The 21314-nt window shown below is 41.1% G+C and overlaps 1 protein-coding gene across 1 annotated transcript in view; it reads right to left on the bottom strand.

Moving 5' to 3' along the window:
- Positions 1 to 21314, bottom strand: part of smyd3 (SET and MYND domain containing 3) — a 105517-nt gene that overhangs the window by 54990 nt on the left and 29213 nt on the right. The window contains exons 2-5 of the mRNA XM_004539505.2: positions 20905 to 20968; positions 20624 to 20731; positions 20295 to 20352; positions 17840 to 17994 (exon numbers count right to left, since the gene is read on the bottom strand). Of these exons, the coding sequence (XP_004539562.2) occupies positions 17840 to 17994; positions 20295 to 20352; positions 20624 to 20731; positions 20905 to 20968 (385 nt within the window). The remainder of the gene's footprint in view (positions 1 to 17839; positions 17995 to 20294; positions 20353 to 20623; positions 20732 to 20904; positions 20969 to 21314) is intronic.

Below are 21314 nucleotides of genomic sequence, written 5' to 3' on the forward strand. Positions count from 1 at the left end.
AGTGCAGCAGCTCTCATTGATCTTGCGAAGTGAGTTTTGGAGGTGTGGGCCATCAAAGTGACTTCCTCAAAGAGGTCTGGATGTGCGCCCCCAATTGTCTTGCCAAGTGGACCGTCCCAAAGAACCAGGTCACCGATGGAACGGATCTTTTGGGGCACCAGCTGGCCTTCTTTATGGCTGATTAGAAGCTGGATCTCTCTGGGTCTGATGAGGTCTTGGAGAGGGATGTCAGGGAAGATCTTCTGTAGCTTTTGAGGTGGAACATGTCTTGTCACTTCAGCAATCTTGTCAAGACCATAGCAAACTAACTGGTGAGGCTTTAAAGTTCCTCTTGAGGTGTTGACACGGATCTTGAGAAGGTAGCGCTTGGTTGCCACAGACACCTTCATACCTCCGATACCCTGGATGACAAGCATGACATCTTCACTGCGAAGGTTGAGCTTACTTGCAGCTTTATGGGTTATGTAGTTTGTGTCAGATGCTAGATCAATTAGTGTCCCAATTCTCTGCCCATCATTGGCGATGACGTCAAGGAGCATCAGGATCACAGGGTACTCTTTTAGACCAGTCTCCTCCAGTAGACCTCTCTCTGCTGCCATGGAGTTGAAGGCTCGTGATGAGACGTGCAGAAAGCTTTTCGACACTCCTGCGCTAGCTCTGGCGATAGTTTAGAGATGAACTCTTCTTGAACCTCTGTATAACTCCTCCCCTCAGCTCTCGCCGGACCAGACTTGGGCCTTTGGGATAAGGGTCGTGGCAAGGGACAAAGAAGGTAATGATGCTGGTCTTTGCACTCTGGTTTTCCACACAGGTAAGTAGTCTTTCTGCAGGGTTCATCGTGGATCTCGAGGCATCTCTTGCAGGCTCCAAGTTGCTGCACTGCATCCTCTTTCTCCTGTAACTTTGTGTTGGTTCTAAACCGTCTGCAGATGTAGAGCTTTCTCTTGTGCTTTGGGTCCCTACAGATGATGCAGCCTGCTGGATCAGTACTGGATTTAACTGACTTGGTACGGGCATACTTTACTGGGAACTTTATTCTCTCCTTGGCAGGGTCGATGTCTCTCAGCTGGTCTAACTGCTCGTAGATGGACTCTTGAGATTGGAGGTATGCGAGCAGCTTGTCAAACCAGTTCTGATGAGTCACAGCATTCTTTGGATCAGCAGTGTGGGTAAGCCAGTCTTTCTTTAGGGACTCAGGCAGCTTGCTTTCAATAGACTTTATTACTAAGAGGTTCTTTATGGCATTTGCTTCATCCAGCTCACTCAAATCATAGAGGGCCTTTTCAACTGCGTGGATAAGCTCTATAATTCTTCTAGGCTGGTTGCTACGGACAGGAGGGATAGCTTGAAGCTCCTCAATGATTTCAATGGCGATGGTGGCTTGATTTCCATAGCGGTTCTCGAGGACTCTGAAGATCTCATCTTTACTTCCACGGACCCGGTTGGTTCACCTTGCTTTTGCAGAGCCTCCCATTCCTTCCGCCATCTGTAGAACTCACGCTGGCTGCCGGTGAACTTTGGTAAAGCTGTGGCTTTCAGTTTTATGGCTGCGACCGAGGCTGCGTTGCGGACTGTGACAACTGCTTTGTCGGCATCTCTTTTAATCCTCTCTGCTTTGATCAGGACTGCCTTCCCTGACACCAGCTTTGGAAGGCAGGTTTCGAGCTCCATCAGTCGACGATCACAATCTCGCCTCTCAGCAGGTGGAGCCCAGCGGTTCCATGTCTGGTGTGCCTGCTTAGCTTTCTTCACCAGTTCTTCTAGATGGTGGAGCATAAAATCATATACCTCCAGCGGTGTATCAGGCTGAGTGGATGTGACGTTCTCACACGCCATTTCTGCTGATTTTAGAGCAAGGGTCAGTTCTTTTTCACCATATGATGTCCACAGTGTCTCTCTGATCAGGTGCTTCACCTCCTTCAACTTCTGCTCACATTCTTTCTCCGTTTTTTCGACGTCTGCTCTCTGTTGGCCCATCAGCTCCGGTGTGCCCTCTGGGTCACACTGCGTGATGTAGGCGGCTTCAAGCTCCTCGTTCACGTCAATCACTTTGGAGCCCTCTGCTGTGAGTCTCTTGAAGGAATCCTGCAGCTCCTCTACAGACATATCCATGTGGGTCCTTATTATATGGTTGGTGAGTCTGGAAAACAGTCTCTTTGCAGTGGTTCGCTCTATTTTCAGCTCTTCGAGTGACTTGGACTCAGCCATGCTGTTTTCTCAGTTGTTGATTGGACTGGCAAACGGCGTGCGATTTCCTCCAGGCCCCCAGGTGGAGTCTTCTCCGTCTTTGTGGTGAGCTTTTGTGGAGTCTTCACTGGTCAAGGCCGGTTTCTCTACTGGCCAGGCCGGTTTTTTACTGTCAAGTGTTTTCTGACTGTGAGGTGCCCACACTTGAAAAAGACCAGACTTTGAATTTCACTCAACTTTATTTTGACCAGGTAGATAGGTAGGTAGCAGCAGGTAAAAACCGATAGCCCGTCTTGTTCAAAGTCTTCCTCACAGTGGAAAAGTGGATCGTACTTTGTTTGCTGTCCTCTCAGTATGTTGCTCACGGGTCAAATGACTGCTGCATGCATTTTAAGGTCTACTAGGCACGCCCACCCTTGATTGCTCTAATGTGGCTCACCTGGCAGGGCGCCGCACACCAGGCCGCGCTTAGTTGTTGATTGCACCCAAGGTCTAAACAGCGGCCATGCGCAAGCAGCAGCACCGAACAGGTAGTGGGCAGGAGGAGGAAGAGAGGAATAACAGCCACACCTACTAGGTCAGCACGACAATAACTAAAACTATTAAATAAGTTAAATGGAATGGTTCTTATACAGCGCTTTTCTGCTCTACTTGAGCGCTGAAAGCACTTTATACATCAACATCCACCCATTTACACGCCCATTGATACAAGGCTGGAGTTGCCAGAGATCAAGCCACCAACCTTCCGTTTAGTCGACGCCCTGCTCTGCGTTCTGAGCCACATCTAACCCTCAAGGTCAGATGGTTCTGCACTAAAAACTCTTAATGGCTATAATGGCTATATTAGCTCCATGCACATGCACACTTAGACTTTAATTTAGTGCATGTTTGTGTGGTAGCACTACTGTGGCAGTGTCTTTGCAGGCATTGTTCTACTGAAAGAGCTGCAGGGTGGGGTCCTACCACAAGAATAGCACGAGCACAGGATTTGTTTCTGAGACTGCTGGTTAGAAGCAGTAACTTGAAGCAATTCTGAGGTTTACAACTTAGTTCATTTCTGAATTTGTTTAGTAAACAAATTCCCAAACCCACGTCTGACTAAAACCAATCAAGTGAATCAAGTGGAACCAAAAACTACTGACAGAATATATTTGGGTTTTATAAGACTTCAAAAAGATGTGCAGTATACCCTTGATTATCGCAGGGGCTACGTTTCTGGACCCCCCATGATAGGTGAAAATCCGCATAGTGTTTGATTATTTTTATATATATCTCGACCAGGTGGTGCAGGGCGTTTTGCATATAAAGTGCGTGAATAGAGCCTTGAGCCATAGGCTGGATCAACGATTCGGTGTTTGGTGGTAACAATTCAATTTGTACACCTTCAAACGACACATCAATTGTAGTTTGATTTAATATCTGTTTAATATAATTAATTTATATCGTTTTTAATTTTTTAGGCTAGAAAATGCTCATTTTACCACAAAAATAATTGAAAAACACGTATTAGTTAGAAAAAAAAATGTAATATCTTTGGGCTGCAGAAACCTGCCATATAATGAAATTCCTCCAATATAAATTTAGAGCTAAATCTGTGATGTGGTGAGTTTGCGAAAGTTGAATGGCAATATGACGTGAGAATAATGACACGCAGATTTAAAGCAAAGATTGAAAATGTGTTTGGTGACTTAAACTGTGTTTCTTTTTTTATACTAAATTAAAATGCTTATTTTTAATTTTGCATAATAGCAAACACCCAGCTGGTATTATTTTGACTCATCTGGTATTGTTACAGCATAGCAGTTGTCTCACTGCCGCTGTATATTGTACTGTACATACACAAATACATTCTTATTTAAATAAAATATATCCATAAAAACACAATACTATGAGCGACGGAGAGCTGCATTACAATATTTGTTCGTATTGATGGACTCTCTCATATATACTCTCATTGCAGACTCCAGGGGTTTGCAGTAGGAGTCAATTAAAGACACTCCCCATTGTAATTACACAATGTTAGATATACTAGGCCACAGGGACACAAGTGTTTGTGTGTTTGTCCTTCCTCCCCTTGTCATCTTCCCCTCCCACTCCTTTACACTCTTTTCATCTCCACCTGGGGGTGTTTTCAGGGAGGGGTTCATTAAATTCGAAATCCCCCTTTGGTCTCTCTAAGAGGTGAAATACACAAATCACTTAACTGCGATGATATGTGAGGTTGAATGTAAATTAAAGAAAGACAATTGCTTGATAGATATTTTGTATGCCAACTTAGCAAGTAAGTCCATTTTAGAAAATCATTTTATCATAATCTGCAAAAAAAAAAAGAAATGAAAAACTGAAATGAAAAGAAGATAATACAAAAAAATTAAAAATACTGTCTCCGATTTGTCTACTTGCCATCATTCCTCTGTGGTTTTGTCTCTTTTTGTATCTGGCTGGCTTCGGGTGAACAAAACTGCTGACACATAGGAAACCTGCTCTGCCAGATTCAATCAATAGAAAGACACCATCTCGCTCTCTCTCACTCTCTCTCTCTATAACAAACACACACACACACACACACATGCACACACACACACACACACACACACACACACACACACACACACACACACACAGGAACACTTGCCGACATATACAGAAGAAAAAGCCTGGGCAAACAACAAACACAGATACCTTCACACAGCTGAGGCGTCTGATACAATAAAGTAATTAGCAACCTATCGGGCTCTGTCCATAAAAATGACTAATTTATTTCTATATTTCTCATGGTGGCACCAAGAACACTCAAAGTGATACTGAAACTAAGTTCATGTTTAGGGCACGGCTTGGAGAAGTCCGGCCAGAAGTATTGCTTCAAAGCAAATTACGAATTGAGATGTATTGGAAAGACAACAGCACACAGAGTCACAACTGGTGGTCAGTGGTGCACGTTTAATGCCCTGGTGCTTGTGCATTAGGATAATATGCAAAAACCTCTACAAGACTGTTAATGTAAGACCTGGTGAGAATGCCTCAGTAACAGCAGTCTGATAGTTATTATAGAGGAACGTCAAGTATGTATTCATAAAGTACACATTACATATGTGTGCTTAAAGGCGCAAAACCAACAGCAGCAGTCTACAGAGAAGCAGAGAAAAGTGATATGATCTTACAAGTATTTCTTAACCGAAGTGAGCGAATGCTTAGATGTCATACAGTTCTGGATGTCTGACTCCTACAGTGAGGTGACCACAAAGCTCTGTTCAGTGTGGGAGGCATTTTGCTGGTGACCCGTTATTCTTGTCCCCTTAGAGTGAGGGGTCAAAACTCAATAAATCAATACAAAGTTGTAGCGACTGATCCCCATTATGCTGAGATGAAACATTTGTATCCTTTTGTATTCTTACTGAGCCTTTCAAGCACTTTTTGATTTAATCTTATGATTAACGAATAACTCATTCTCCTCTTCAAAACATCATCTGTGTCACATCTGTATGGGATGAGTGAAAACTGGATGGTTTGATGAATATGAAAATCATGTGCTATGGCCTCTGCAGGCACTAGATCTTAACCCAACTGAACACCTGTTGGAAAACTTGGACTGCTTTTCTTATTTAGAATAAAAATATTTGGTCTGTTACAATGGTCACTGTTTTAGGTGAAGTTATAGAGTCATAAACTATATTTTCATGACAGAGACATAAGAGAGCACATACCTCTACTCAATCAGTCAGGCTTGCTGGCTCTGAAAATGTGCAAAATCTTTGGGAATGAGGTGTTTGCAACTTTGAGAAAACATGACCAAAATTTCTGCAACCACAAGCTTGGAGTCCTGTTGCCTTTGAGGTTGTTTCAAAGACAGGGACCCAAACACACGGAGTCAGTATGCGATCCGTTTTCTATCACTTTCCCATGAAATGGCGTCAACTTGGCCATTACGTGCAATCTGTTTGTGATAATACGACATTTAACTGTGATAAACTGGAGAAAATCACAAATCTGTTGCTCTCTACATACACTGAAATTCACATTGCTACTTTCATCTGAAATCTAGCCAATACCTCATAGTTTGGTAACAGAAATTCAAAAATTCCTCCTCAATAACTACTGACATAGCTGCCGCAGGACAGTGGTTTAACCACAAAATCACATAGGCACTTGGCAACCTTGTTTTTAAACAGGAATATAATCAGAATAAAACCAGTTGAGCGGGGTCCCCTACTGCAAAAAGACACACTGTAGACCAGGGGTCTCCAACTCCAGTCCTTGAGAGCTGTTCTGCAGCTTTTAGATGCATTCCTACTCCAACACAGCTGAATCAAATGGTTGAAATACCTCTTCAGGATGCCATCAAGCTTAGCAAAGGCCTGGTAAGTTGCTGTAGACCGGTTGGTTGCAATGTGCTACCATCAATTTTTCCTAGCGGTAGTGAGGTTGTCATCCTATTTTAGTCTGTTTATTCTTAAAACTGGATCAATTTACTATTGGCTTTTGTAAAATCTACATAGAAAAGTGTTACTATTTAGAATGAAAAGTGTGCATGTAACAAGCTTAAGCATTAGCCTACAACTTTTCGGTCAATAATCTGTGCTCTTCCCATTGAATTCTTGATTGCTGAGATTTATTTATTTATATAACACCCAATTTTGGGGGGGGGGGAAAGAAAATGTTAATATAAATATGAGTTCCAATAATTACAATCATTACTCAAGTCTGACTAAGTAAGGCAATTGGATGTAAATGCATATTTAGTCTGCAGACATGATACCACCACAAACTTTCTTATCAGCACCAAGTTGAATAACTCTAAGTGCAAATATATAACCCCATTTCCAAAATGCTGGGACTTTTAATTATTTACAATTAAAAACCAGGTTTCAGTTCAAAACTGAATTTACATTTACCACAGTACCTGGCCTATCCGGTTGTTCAGTCTGACGTCACTAGCCGTGTCTGGGTCTAAACTCCGCTGCAGGTCCATATATCAAACGATCACTATGGCATTACTGAGAGTTGAAAAACTATCTAAAGTTTTTCATCTTTAATAAAATGATCAGCGTTCTTCTCTACCAGGTGTAACAATTGAGTTTAACATCCAGGCATCCATGAAAACGGAATTTATGACATTTAACAGAGTTAGAAGTTAGCAGGGAGTTAGCTCGCTAGCTTCTATCTAAATACAATATGACTGCGGGGTTTTGGAAACAAATTAAAACGTACAGCTCTGCTATCACTTCCAGCATAAATGAAGAAAGAAAACTAAAAAGCAGTGATGTTTGTAGGGTTACTGAAGTTGGGCTAGCTGATATATAATGATGTGCTACGTGATCCCTAGCGACACAGCTATGTTAGCATAATATAAACAAGCTAACTTTTTTTCCACTCGATAAAAGTTACCGTGAGTGTTCTCGGTGGTCAGGAACAAATGTAATCGCATGGCAGGATGCTGTAAAAGGACCAAACTTCACCCAGGAGAACAACTGAGATAATCCATCCACAATACGAGGTTAGTCATTCATATACTGCTGCATGGGCTGGGCTGTAGTTACATCCTAAGGTAAAAACTGAGCTTAAATAAATGATTAGTGGTAATAAAAGCCGAGGGAGGTCAACAGTGATCACTGACTGTTTTAGGAGCTTTTTGAGATCAAATAGAAGAAAATACATAACATTAAACATGTTAACAACACAAAAGCCATATTAAACGCAGACTACTTTAGACCCAGAAGTAGGATTCGTCGCGTCATCACTGAACAACCGGATAGTGTGGAAGTGGGCTACACAAATGATTATCTTTGTCTTGTGCAAGAAAGTTCACAAAGTTTTAATGTTATCATTAAAAAAAAACTACTGCAACTTAGTGTTTAGGAAGAAATTATAGCCTACAATATAAGTTGTTTTTGTTTTGTTTTTTTATAACAGCATGTCTAATTTGTGCTCCTTTGTCTATGCACGGGAAGCAGAGATGACACAATGGAGAGAATAAAACGTGTGCCTGTTTATCTGCATCCACACACACAAAGTCTTATTTGTGTTCCTGACGAGTTGCTGATGTTTAACAAGAGGAAGCACAGCATGAATGCCCATTAAAGGGAAAATAACAGAAACCAGAAACAAAATGATACCGAGCTCTCATCCACTATGGGACAACAAATAAGTGCACATAAAAAACACAAACACGCGATTATTTCCTGTCCCTGACTCTAAAAATAATCCTCTTCATAATAAGTTACAGCAAATAGGCTTTTTGGGTTTCTGAGAAAATTCATGCTCATTTCCACTTAAAAAGATTGCAGGAACACAAATGTTACCCATACAAACACACACACAGAAGAGTGAGAAGTTGATAGTCAGGGAAGGTGTGACTCACTGTCCCTGAACAGCACTCGCTGTTTCATGCTTGGCTGTGGTTTAAGAGGAGACTGAGAAAGAAAGAGATGAGAGACAGATGAGAGGGAGACTGAGGGAACGAAGCCTGCAGAAACTCATTTATATTCAGGATGGAAATAAAAGGACTGATGGTTAAGCATTCTGGATACTTTACAGGCTGCAGTTGCCCTCCCCCAGCCTCCACAAGACAAGGAAGTTTTACCTAACCCGCTAATGACCTGCAGACAGGTGAACAGGAAGAGAGGATGGGTGGGTGGACGAGTGCGTACTTGAACCCTGTATTGTAGCTGTACCATTAGAAATTCTATATTTACAGCCGTATTTCATGAACCAAAGCACCGATTGCAAACCTGATCACCATTTCTGAGGCTAACACTTTGCTCTTAGCTTTTTCGTCCTGTAAAAGGATTTCTTAGACTCAGATATACAGGCCATTTAGCTAAGGGACAGAAAATGTGTGGCCTTTAAGCACAGTGATGTTAATATTATCACTCCTTATCATCCAAATTAACTGTAAAAGCTGAAAATAACTTTCATGTACACGGTGCCATTAAATCCCTGCAAACAGCAGGGGACATGGGAAATTGACAATTAACCAAAGCGAAAATATACCGTTTACCCCATGACATCACTGATTAAAGGTTTCACCTGCATATTGCAGTATATGGAAACCTGGGACTGTTCAAAGAATTTAGTCATAGCTTTGCTACTACCCCATATGGAAAAGAAATAGTAAAAAAAAAGTGGCCACTTTCTCATTACTTTCATATATTGTTTTAGTAAGTATCCAAAACATACAAGTTTCATTATATAATTTTTCAAGGGATCTTATATCTGTTTTCACTCTTGTATGCTTTTCATACAAGTTTCACACAAGACAGATACAAACTTTATAAGATTTATATATATCTTTTCCATATGGGACTTTTTGCAAGAAAATGGTCAAACTGTTAGTCGATACATGCTAACAACAGTGTAAACAACAATTTGCTCCATGTATTTTTCTTTTAATATGATGCCCTTATACTATTTTTTTGCACTTATTAAGGCGACAGCGCCGGGATCTTAAATAGAGGAAAATCCAAATTATACATTTCTCAGTGTTTTTAATTATGTGACAAATAATCCACACAGTGGGGAACAGCACAAAAAAGCTAATTCCAAATTACTGTGTATATGACTGAATGTATGCAAAAGTAACCTGCACAATGTGCTCTAAGTGTTAAGGCTTCTAAACAGGGCACAGCCTCACCCAGGAAACATCATGTAACCTACAAGGCAGATGACCAGAGAAATTTACCCAAATACACGGTTTGGGAAAATGGCTTAAAATACTCACAATTATTTAGCCAACACCCAAACATAAGCTCCAAATTATAACAAAAAAAAAAGAAGCTACTTTCAGTGGCAGACTGGCCATCTGGCATACCTACAGTCTGCTTCCCAAGGGGGCAGGAGAACTGTTATAACCAGATTAAACAATTTCCCAAAGCTGTTTGGTCTCATATTTGTCTGTCCAATCAGTTACAAACAAATGTGTGCCTGTGTGTGTGTGTGTGTGTGTGTGTGTGTGTGTGTGTGTGTGTGTGTGTGTGTGTGTGTGTGTGTGTGTGTGTGTGTTAGCAGTCTTTATTATTATTTTTAAAAAGCGGTAAATAAGGAATCAGACTGTATGTCTTTAAAATATTTAGAGTTAATTTGAAACATTTTAAGAAAACTATATCCATGTAGGCAGAAAACGTTAGTATTATAGTATTCGTATTATAATATCAGTGATATTAATGTGTTGCAGATAGTGTGGTTTTGGCCCAGGTATTTGAAATGAGATCAGATAACGGTGTGAATAAAATAATGCAATTACCCTATAAAAGCACATTTTTTATGACACAGAGTATTTTAAAATTGAACAGGCAACATGGTTCACCGTTTAATAGTAGGCTGATCCTTCATTTAACACATAGTCTTTATATGTCCTGTGTGAGATAACTAATAAAAGCATCATGAGTACAGGAGTGATGATGATTAGCGATGATAAACCCACAGGTTAATGGAAGGCAAGTGACCAATCAGTGCAAGAAAAATGTCAACATGTACGCATATAATTATGCTGCCCTCTGTTTTCAACCTTAATGCAAAACAAATACATCACAAATCATTTAATTTTTCACAAGGGATTAAAAAGGTGTAACAGCCAAAGATTTAAGGATTTCCCTCCCTTCTTTCACAGACATTTTTGTGTAAATAGAAAATCTTTACTCTGATTAAACATGTGAAATATATTTTCATTTGAGAGAGGATTGTGTAACATGACAACAACATGCTAAACTACAATTCACTATTGAAATATCCCATTAAAAAACCCTTTTATTACAGAGCTGAGCAGACTGAGCAGGCTGAAATGCTTGGTGGAAGGTCAGGATGCGATCCATGACCTCATGTTGGAACACATGCACAGAACGTTTTACTTCAACAGGTCTTTGCCAGGTCACTGTGCTGGTGTGAAAGGCTAATCTGCGAGAGACAGCTTAGGAAACACACTTCCTGGAACATCCCTCTAGAGGAAAGTCTGGAGGAAATTAAACAAAATACACAAATACTCACACTTTGGCACGTTATCGCGCTCTATCCCCGTCTACATTCCTCTTAACCACCAAAGAACAGTAATTACTGTAGATGCCGGAGCGACAGAGGAGAGAGCAGTGCCAGTATGAGGGATGATAAAGGAGACGAGAGAGAGAGATAGCGGCTGCTGCAGCCAAAAGCTTCTCATTAAGCTAACCCTACCCCCAGCTCAAACATGTAGCATACATCCCCGTCTTCTACAGCACACTGCAGGTCAAATCAGTTTGCAGAATTTTAAATCTGGCATGCAGATTTATCAAAAACTCAAAACAATTTATAGTCGGTCCTTTCAGATTGTCCCTTTTTTCTGTGTCCTCCACTCTTCTTCTCCAAATCTCCTCAACCCTGTTTCTGATCTTGATTGTTGAAATCTTTTTCCTCACAAGCTCTCTTTTTTCTGCATCTTCTCCTGTTTCCTTCCCTTTCCCATGGCCCGCCAGTCATTTCAGCGCCTTGTTTTCTTTCCTTCCCCCCTTCTTCATCTTCTTCTCCTCACCTCTTCCCCACGAGAGCCCACACACATGCAGCCAATCTAAGTCAATTAAACAAATGGTTTTTTGCTCTCTTTTCACATTATACTGTCTGTGACTTCATCCATGATGATGGACTCCAAGTCATTACACAAAGCTGTACGTGTGTGTGAGATTTTGCAAAGCCTAAGCTAATTAGGTAGAACCCATGGCACTGGCAGCTACAATAGCAGATCAGGGAAATGCTGAAGAGATAAGGCCGAGCATACTAAGACATACACAAGAGGATTATTTTAATGATTTCACACGCCGGATACAGGCAAACATGCATCCATAAGAGCAAAAGGAAACATTATAGTACAGGCAAAAACATTAAAATGCAATATTCTCATTTATATACATCCCCTCTCCTTCCTGCATACATGCATCTGCATTCCTTAGTCGATCCATTTAGAAAAAATGTGAAGTTTTACTTCATTCTCCCATGCAAAAAGTTTGGTAAGTGACAACCTTTCCATTTGTTACAGTACCGTAGTTTGATGGCGTCTGCATCCCACTTAGCTGCTCAACAGATGGCCAATAAATATAAGGAAAAGCCGTGCGAGTAAATTACTCCTACACAGAAACAACAAGTTACACTCACACACCTACAGCGCACATCTGTCTACACGCAGATTTACTCCTACACACAGATATACACAAGTTACATTACAGCAAGCAAACAGACCAAAAATTATAACGACCAAAAAATAAGAATCAACACAAACACACACACACACACTGAGGATTACGCCGGCACACACACACACGCTCCTCATTCCTGCTGCTATAATTGAAGGTGAAGCAGTTTCAGCAGGGGTGTAAATTTATTGGCGCCACACATGACATCAGGTGGTGGTGATGTGTGTGTGTGTGTGTGTGTGTGTGTGTGTGTGTGTGTGTGTGTGTGTGTGTGTGTGTGTGTGTGTGTGTGTGCCTCCATGATAAATTGTAACTATATATGGGAAATAAACAATACAACATACTTTTCCATAGAGAGCTGCCCTGCTTCCACCTTGGTCAGAGAGGTAGGTAGAAGTGTGTGTGTGCGTGTGTGTGTGTTTCCCAGGAGTCTCAGTTACGGCCTCATGCACACAGAGCCATAAATACAGCTACTTCAAACCTTTTATCAAGCAGAGTAGGTGCGAGTAGGTACATGTTCCTATCCCTCTTCTGCTCGTTTCTGACGTTTTCTTTTCACATTCTTCTTACCCCCCCCCCCCCCCCCCAATATTCCATCTACAGCTTTTATTCTTGTTTTTTAACACTCTCTCAATAGATGAGCCAGTTTTTTCTTTAAGCTCACGTTAAATAAAAGACAGAACAGCCAGAATGGAGCTCCAACAGTAAGGAGGTCTTAAAGGTTCCTCTGATAAACAGTTGTATGCACCATATTAGGGACACAGCCCAAAGTACTGCAGACAAACACAAACACCTGCTGTGTCCCGGAGACATGTGTGAAGCTGGATTCATGGTCCCACAGTGATGTTTCTTGTAGCTTTTTGGCTATGCAGAAAAGATTATGGGAATTCACCCAATGCAGGGACTACAGTAACGCGCTTGTGTGCAAAGCGTACAGTGTGTCACCTCAACACAGGGATGCTATGCACAGTTTGATTACAGAATACTTGAAGCGGGTAGCTTGAACAAGTAAGGAAATGGGAGTGGAGATTTCCAGCAATCAAAAAAGGATCCACAGACGATTGTTTTCAACACGCCATTTCACTTCACTGCAAAAGACATTCTTTTCTGTTCGGCAGCAGCAAAACAGCCTCTGAAGCTTCCACCATTTCCCTAAACCAAACAGAGTGCTTCCAGTAGTTCGAACACATTTGAAGTAAACTGCATCTATGTATTTAAGGGCAACTTCTCCCCCCTCCACTGTGTAACAATGTCTCCAGGCATTTCTAGCTCATGTTTCAGCACTTCCCCCATTATTAATACTAAAATATTATATTTTCATCAAGCAGGAACTGCATATTCACTAATAATTATCTTCAGATTACACATTAAACCACCCACTCATCTCTGTGCATAATGCTACAGTAAGCATTACTGTATGCACACTGCTCAAAATCATTAACATCATCTTAAAGTACAAACTGTATTTTTATGCTTTAAAGCGTGAGACTTTTCTATGATGTTTCTGAGTTACTTTAAGTCAAGATTTTAAAATTCAAAAGGTGGCACTGGACTGTTAGAACAGCCCTGTGAGGTGTCTTTAAAGAGCTATTTATAACCCTCATATCAAAAGCTAAACTTGGGCAGAGAGGGAACGAGAAGGGCGAATGTCAATGAAGAAGAGAAATGATAGGTGGCGCGGAGCAAACGGGTGAGGCCGAGAGAGGGAAAAAACAAGACGCACAGAGCCAGGTTCAGGAAGACAGAGAGGGGTGAGGGAGTGTGTTTTTTATGGGGTAACATGTCGGTCATGTAAGGAGTTTGTGTGAGAAATGGGTCTCAGTGCAGCGAGGGCTGATGCAGCATAACAATAAGTTCACACGCAGGCTCGCAGGCTGGCTAGAGAACACACACACATTTACCTAAGCAATACACACAAGTATAGGCAAAGACGAACTAACCACATAAGCACAAAAAGAAATTCACACATAAATCCAAATATGTGCAAGTATCTAAGATGAGACGCACACAGTGAGATCTAAAGACACACACACACACACTGCAGAGTGGGGAAGTTGCTTTAAAGAAACAATGAAAGCAGCACAGTTAGAGCTCCATGTTTGCGCTTATTATACTGCTGCAGTCTGATAAAAAAACAGCACATGGACAGACACGATGCATGCCCACTGCAGTCTTCCTGCACGCAGACCTTCTACTGAGGAGGCGTTCCTGAAGATGTTGCTCTTCTGTTTCCATGTTTGTCGTCACCATCGTGCTGCAGAAAGAATCTGATAAGCTGCTCCGTGATAGTGTTACGAGAACACATTAGGTGTCTAAAACCTTTCCCCAGCACTGTGAATACGCAGACCGTACACAGTACACAGTAGTAGCACACACAAATACAACTCTCCCTACTTCCCTCCTTGCTCCTCTTGGGGGTATTAAGAGCAGTAATGATGATGTGGGACTGCTTCCTTGTGTGCGTCAGCGTGCGTGCATGTATGTTTCTGTACGACACTATTAGCACACGGGATAGAGCAGCTATTAGCCTAAAGAATGCTTTTATGGCACAAAAGAAAACAAACCCCCACACGAGAGGAACTCCAACACACACGTATACATACACAAATGCCCATACACGCACACACAGCACACTCACAGTAATGACCTGTTTTGTTAAGCACAGTGAATGCTCCAAGTACACAATAATAAACTCCTCATTTGTTATGTACTAGGACCATTAAAGAGAGCGACCACAAGAGGAGAAGACGGGAAGAAGAAAGGGCTGCATTAAAAAGAATAATGAGCAAAGAGAGAGACAAAAATATAAGGACAGACAGAAGTACACAGAGTAGGTCTGACTGTCCTTACATTGTTGTAAACATACAGTAGGTAGAAACAACAGAGGCAGGGGAGGTAAAGCAAATATGAAACATAAGAGAGCAAAAGTGAAATGAAGGACTCCTTTGCACTACAAATACAGACTGTTGGCCATGCAATCACAGTGCCCCCTATTGGCAGACGATAAGTCACCATTTTGGATAGTGGCACATTTATTTATTAGCCCATCTTATTGAAGGTGATATTTTAAATTAATCAGTCAATCTATCAATCAATCAATCAATCAATCAAAGGTAGTTAAAAAGGTTTACCATCAGTATGCAGCACATTACAGATAATGTACGCTGCAGGACAGCCATTTCTCCCTGATATTTCTCAGACACACTAAACCACTGCTTTCTGTGCCACCTCGTCTGGTTTCATAGACAGCTCATGTGGCATTAGGAAGGACGCCACACTTATGTGTTTCTATCATGGTTTCATTTTAAGCTTGGCGCAGTGTTTTAAAATCCAACTGAATAATATGTCAGGAACAGCGCAGTCACAGATGCATAATGCTTGATTCATGATTATGAATGATTGATAACCCAACTGTACCAGACCCAAAGATTTAGTCCAATGGATCACATATGACCACATCAGTATATGATGGCAGTGTATGATTTAGTACATAAGAGATGCAGAGAGTGTAAATAAGCGGCGTTAGCGATTACTCAACCGTCATTTCACAGCCTCGTAAGATCTGATCACGTGTATATTACCAAGGTAAAAGGTGTGAGCATGAGTGGCTTTACTCTTAAAATTTAATGACTACATAGTGAATTTCATTGACATTATAAACTCTTTACGAATAAGTCATATCCAACAAAACTCAGCTGTTATACGAGGCACAGGTCTGCATGCCAAATATCCAGATTTGCAGGCTTCAAGTGATTGTTTTGAAGATGGTACTTGGCCTTGAGGCGACTGATGTTGTGAATTGGTGCTATATAAATAAAATTGAATTGAATTAGACACTTCAGACTTCTTTATTTTACTTTATAATTTAAGCTTTTAAAGGTCAGTGAGCACTGGCTGTCGAAATCTTGTGTTTTCTAGACAAACATGTCGCATTCAGAGGCTCAACCAAGGAAAAGAGAGCAAAACAAATTGATGGACATAAAGGCGACGTCTGATCTGACAGCCATTTTAACACAAAGTGCTTCTACAAAAACAAGGCACTCCTGTACTTTACATTCCTCTCCATTAGCCAATCTTTTGAATACAGGCCTTTGTGGCTGGGCTTACAAAGGAGAAAAAAGCCTGTTGTCTGTCTGTAGGTTGCTGGTGTCTCCAGTCAGACGCTGAGTCACTGCACTGTGGCACAAATGCTCTAATTGTAAACACCCCCCGGTGGGTGAACCTGGTGAGTGACCTGTGAGCGACCCTAACCAAAGGAAAACTTTCCACTAAGAAGGATTACCAGTAATAATACGTGTCACATATACCGGTGATGAGATCACCTTAAACAACATTCACAGCAGCAATTTCTGCAACTAAATATCACCAGTCACAGCTGATCACTCTTTTATATCAGCTTAGAGGAAATTAAATCATTCTGAAGTTTAGAACATGTGCAACTCTGGGTTTTTGTGGGTTTTCTCAAGTAAACAGCTAATTTCTCTTGAATTAACGTCATAAGTGAGATTTTTCCATACATCTCTCACCACTCTTGTGTGCGTTGTACCACCCAGCTTGAGTTTCTGTTTCTGGAGGTGCTGACATCTTGTTCTTCGTGCATGATTCTAAATGTATTGCTCTTTCAATGATGCCGAGACTTTTTCGCCCACTGACAACAAAACAGGAACAAGCAGTGTTTTTCCCACCGCTTTTCATAAATGGGGAAGACTCTTATACTGGTATGTGAAGCTTTCCCTTCTCCAAACATGAAGCTTCTGATTTACACCAAAACCTCCATCTTAGCCACACGTGTCCACAGAACAGTCTACTAACAGCAGTCTGATTTGTTTATACGATCTTCAGTGAAACGTAAAAGAGCAACAAAAAAACCCCAAAACACTTTTGCCCTTTCTCGCCTTACGAGTACAGTATTTGAAATACATCCACAGCTATCTGTTGAAAGAAAACAACCACTGATTAAATCTGACTTCCTTTGAGTCGAATGTAAATGACGCTTTATATGTAGAAAAGTTGGATGAAGAAAGTTGGTGTATTTTGTTTCGATCATGACAGTTTTTTGTAAGAAGTGCTTATTTGCACCTTTGTGTTATCAAAAGGCTCATAATCATTCGAGAAACACGCATGCAATCACTGTGGTGGGAAAAACACAATGAACACGCGCACAAGATGGAATTCAAACACAATGAAATGACGAGGAGTCACACAAGCTAACAGAAAACAGAGGAAGAGCAAATTGCAGATAAACACACAGGAGTTTGTGGTTTCAGTTCCACCGAAGACAGCTGGTACGTTTTAAGAGAGTGAGACCTGAAGTTGTTCTGGGAATACATAAACACAGGGGATCTGATTACGAATGCTCGGAAGATCTCAGACGTGCGGTGGGATAAGTCAAGGAGGAGGTGATGTGTCTTTTTATGGAGGTACACGGGATTTGATTGCGTATTCATGTGCATGATGAGGTGTTCTTACTATGCAGAAAAGCAAATGTGCATTTAGCTGACCTTGGCAATGAGGCTGAGGGGTTCTTGGCAGGAAGGTGGCAGTGCTGATCCCATTTCCTGTAACAGGTCAGGTACTTCCTGTTGCAGGTACAGCTCTAACATGGACGCCAGCTGAGAAAGACCTTGTTTCTTCTTCTCAGGCATAGAAGTTAGATCTGTAAAAACATTTTTTTTTAAAAAAATCATACAAATGTAGTTGAAACACTTCATAAAATCCAGGTATTCTGGTGTAAAAATGTAATGTTCTTTAAAGGTGATGATGTGAGGACTCCTAAAATTTGCCTGTAAATGGACCTAAATTGATATTTTATAACATATGATGCAGGTTTTCACTTATTTCTAGTATCTAACAGTCGTATTTGTTAATGTGTAAAGTAGGTAGAATGTTTGACGCCATCTGCTAAATCACATTTGTAAAGGGACTTTCAATCTCAATGAGACTTTTGCCAGATAAATGCAGAATATCGTTAAACCCGTCACACTGTCCTGCATCATATTCGCTGTATAAAATCTAACATTTGTTTTAAAAAAATCCATTTTGCTCTATCGCATCATGTTTTTTGACGAGTGGCAACTGTAAACATGATCCAGATGCTAAACATGTGGATCCTTCACTATATCCAAACAGCAACAAAACATAACAGAGTTTGTGGGAAAAGGCATCCTCTGCTTATTTTGGTATGAAACTGGGTAATCAAGACAAGCCATGGGCATCTCATTCAGTTTGTCAGGTGTGTGTTGAAAATCTCAGAATAATGGAAAGAAAAAGAGCTTTCTAGTGGTACAGAGGGAACCACAGGATCACTTTGATGCCGTCTGTTTAGTCAGTATTTCTGGATACAGTTCCAACACTAAATCACCTGCCAGTTACCCAAATCTGCCATCAGCAACGAGACCTGCACCGCATTCAGATGAAATACTGCCTGTTGTTTTACTGGCTTAGTTGATGAGAGAGAAAAGTCTGATGTTTTGTTTCTAGATGCACAACTTTTTAGTGATCCATCTTCTAGTAGCTCATCTGTCCCCCAGTTCTTCCCTCAGCCACAGTTAAAACTTGTCTTTGCCACAGGAAGCGGCCCAGTTGCTTGGGGCTAGGCTCAGTGAGAAAAACCTGCTGGCTCCAGGAACCACATTGTCTTTTTATAAAAATCCATTCTCTGAGATGAATTATTACTTTTTCTATTATGTTGATACTGAAGGTCTTTTGGGTGCATAATGAGAATTGCTTTGCATCCGATTCAATTCAATTTTATTTATACAGCAACAAATCACAACCACAGTTCCCTCAAGGACATTTATATTGTAGTAACACAACAGAGAAACCTCAACAATCACGCAACCCACTAAGAGCAAGCACTTTGGCAACAGTGGGAAAGAAAAACTCCCTTTTAACAAGAAGAAACCTCCAGCAAAACACTGTGCAGGTATTCAGTGGACTAACTTATTGTTAAAAAGCCATTAAAAGCCATTTAATTATAATCACTGTCAAATTCCAGAAAACATAAGTGCACTAAGCAGGTCACTGCCTGAATGTTGGAGATTTCTCCGGTAGCCGAGAGGGTTGTTGCCCTGCACCGTTTTGTCTCGACTATCTGTAGTTGCCGAACAAAAGTTCAGAGTACGCAGCCTTCTTGGAGTCACTGGGTGGCATGTTGCAAGGTGCTCCTGCTGGAGGAATTTGAGAATGTCGCATTAGTACAGTAGTGGTTCGTTGTGGTGAAGAGAGAGCTGAGCATGAGTGGCAATTTACTGGTCAAGCAATGTCCCTACACTCAATTACGGATGCAAGCTCTGGGTGGTGACTGAAAGAATGATGTCACGGATAGAAGCAGCGGAAACGAGTTTCCTCAAAAAGGCGGCCGGGCCCCTCTCCCTTAGAGAGAGAGTAAGGAGTTCAGCCTTTTAGGAGGGACTAAGAGTAGAGCTTCTACTCTTCCACACTGAAAAGAGTCAGTTGAGGTGGTTCAGGGATCTAGCAAGGATGCCACCAGGTGGCAAGTGAAATGTCCTGGGCATGTCTTACCTGGGGTAGACCCAAGACTACATGTCTTAGCTCACCTAGAAACACCTGATAAGCTGAAAAAGGTGGGTGGAGAGAGGGAGCTCTGGACTTCTCTGCTTTTCAGCATTTAAAATAATCTAATTTGCAAATTTAGAGCTCTTATGATACACTTACAATAAGTGTAACAAGACATGTCAACATCATTTTGCCTGTTCTGTAAAGGTTCAAATCAGTGATTTTGGTTTTTTAAAGAAAACCTTATAGCATCTAAAACAGGAATGAGCCCAGCTGAAAATAAAAAGTTTGCATTTGGCTACGACTGGATTATATATACACATGTGCTCGCTCTCTATATATATATAAATAAACACACAGGTGAAAGAGCAAACATTTTCTAATAACCTTTATTACAGTGAGGTAAAACGCACACAGACACTTGCAAGACAAACTTACGCGATTCATGCTCCTCTAGAGTGTAGAGCTCCTCACTGCTGCTCTTAGACGGACTTAACTGCATAGAAAAAGAGCAGTTCACTCTGGTGTTACTGAAATATCGTTCTCCTATCGATGCGCATTATGTGCTGTATTTATTGTTGCTCCCAGATAAAGTCCTTGAAACTTTCATACACTGAGAAACATGACATGGATTTCTTTAAAGTCTGGTTTTTCTGAGAGCAGGAATGCCCGCCTGTTATGGTGCATAAAAGGAAAGGTATTAAGCAGCTTTCTTTGAGCACATTTAGTTTAACTGAGTTGAACAGTGGGAAAGTCCAGCAACATACCAAGGCAAAGATGAGTCTTGCAGCTAGACGGACTGAGTCAGTGGGAAGTCTGGGTAGGAGGCTCTGCAGACATTTACACTCTCTCTTATGGCCTGACCATGCTTGTTTCTGCAGAAGGAGGATATAAATACACTGATGTATACAGACACATCCATCATAGCCATTATTACCCCAGCTACAAGCCATAAACAAAGTGTACACTTTAAAATGTAATGATTTACATTATGAGAACTTGATTTTTGTCCCCAAAAGATTAAAACACACAAACACACACACTGTACCTGGCACGCGGTATTGCAGTAGTGAGCCGTCTTGCACTGGGAACACCTCAACAAGCTCTCACGTCTGGACAGAAGGAATTTTTGAAAAGTTGTGTTAATTCTGCGCACATTCTTAACTAAAAAGAAGAAAGTGTGGCATTAAAGACATAAAATATTCAAAGGCTGAATCACTGTCTTTAAAAACAAACAAACAAAAACGCTCCAGCTGAGAGAAGAAAATGCTAGAGATGACTTAAAAGGTCTTGGTGGCCTGGAATGGGACCAGGATTTTAGATTTCAAAACTTGCGATGCCAGTCTTCCTGTACTGACAGATAGTTGTAGTGTTTGAACAAAAACATTCAGCTGTTCCATATATGTTAAACACTTTTTGAGACGGTTAAAATTCAGCATCACCAAACAAATCCCTAAA

The sequence above is a fragment of the Maylandia zebra genome, linkage group LG1 (assembly GCF_041146795.1).
Source record: "Maylandia zebra isolate NMK-2024a linkage group LG1, Mzebra_GT3a, whole genome shotgun sequence".
In the NCBI taxonomy this organism is placed as follows: domain Eukaryota; kingdom Metazoa; phylum Chordata; class Actinopteri; order Cichliformes; family Cichlidae; genus Maylandia; species Maylandia zebra.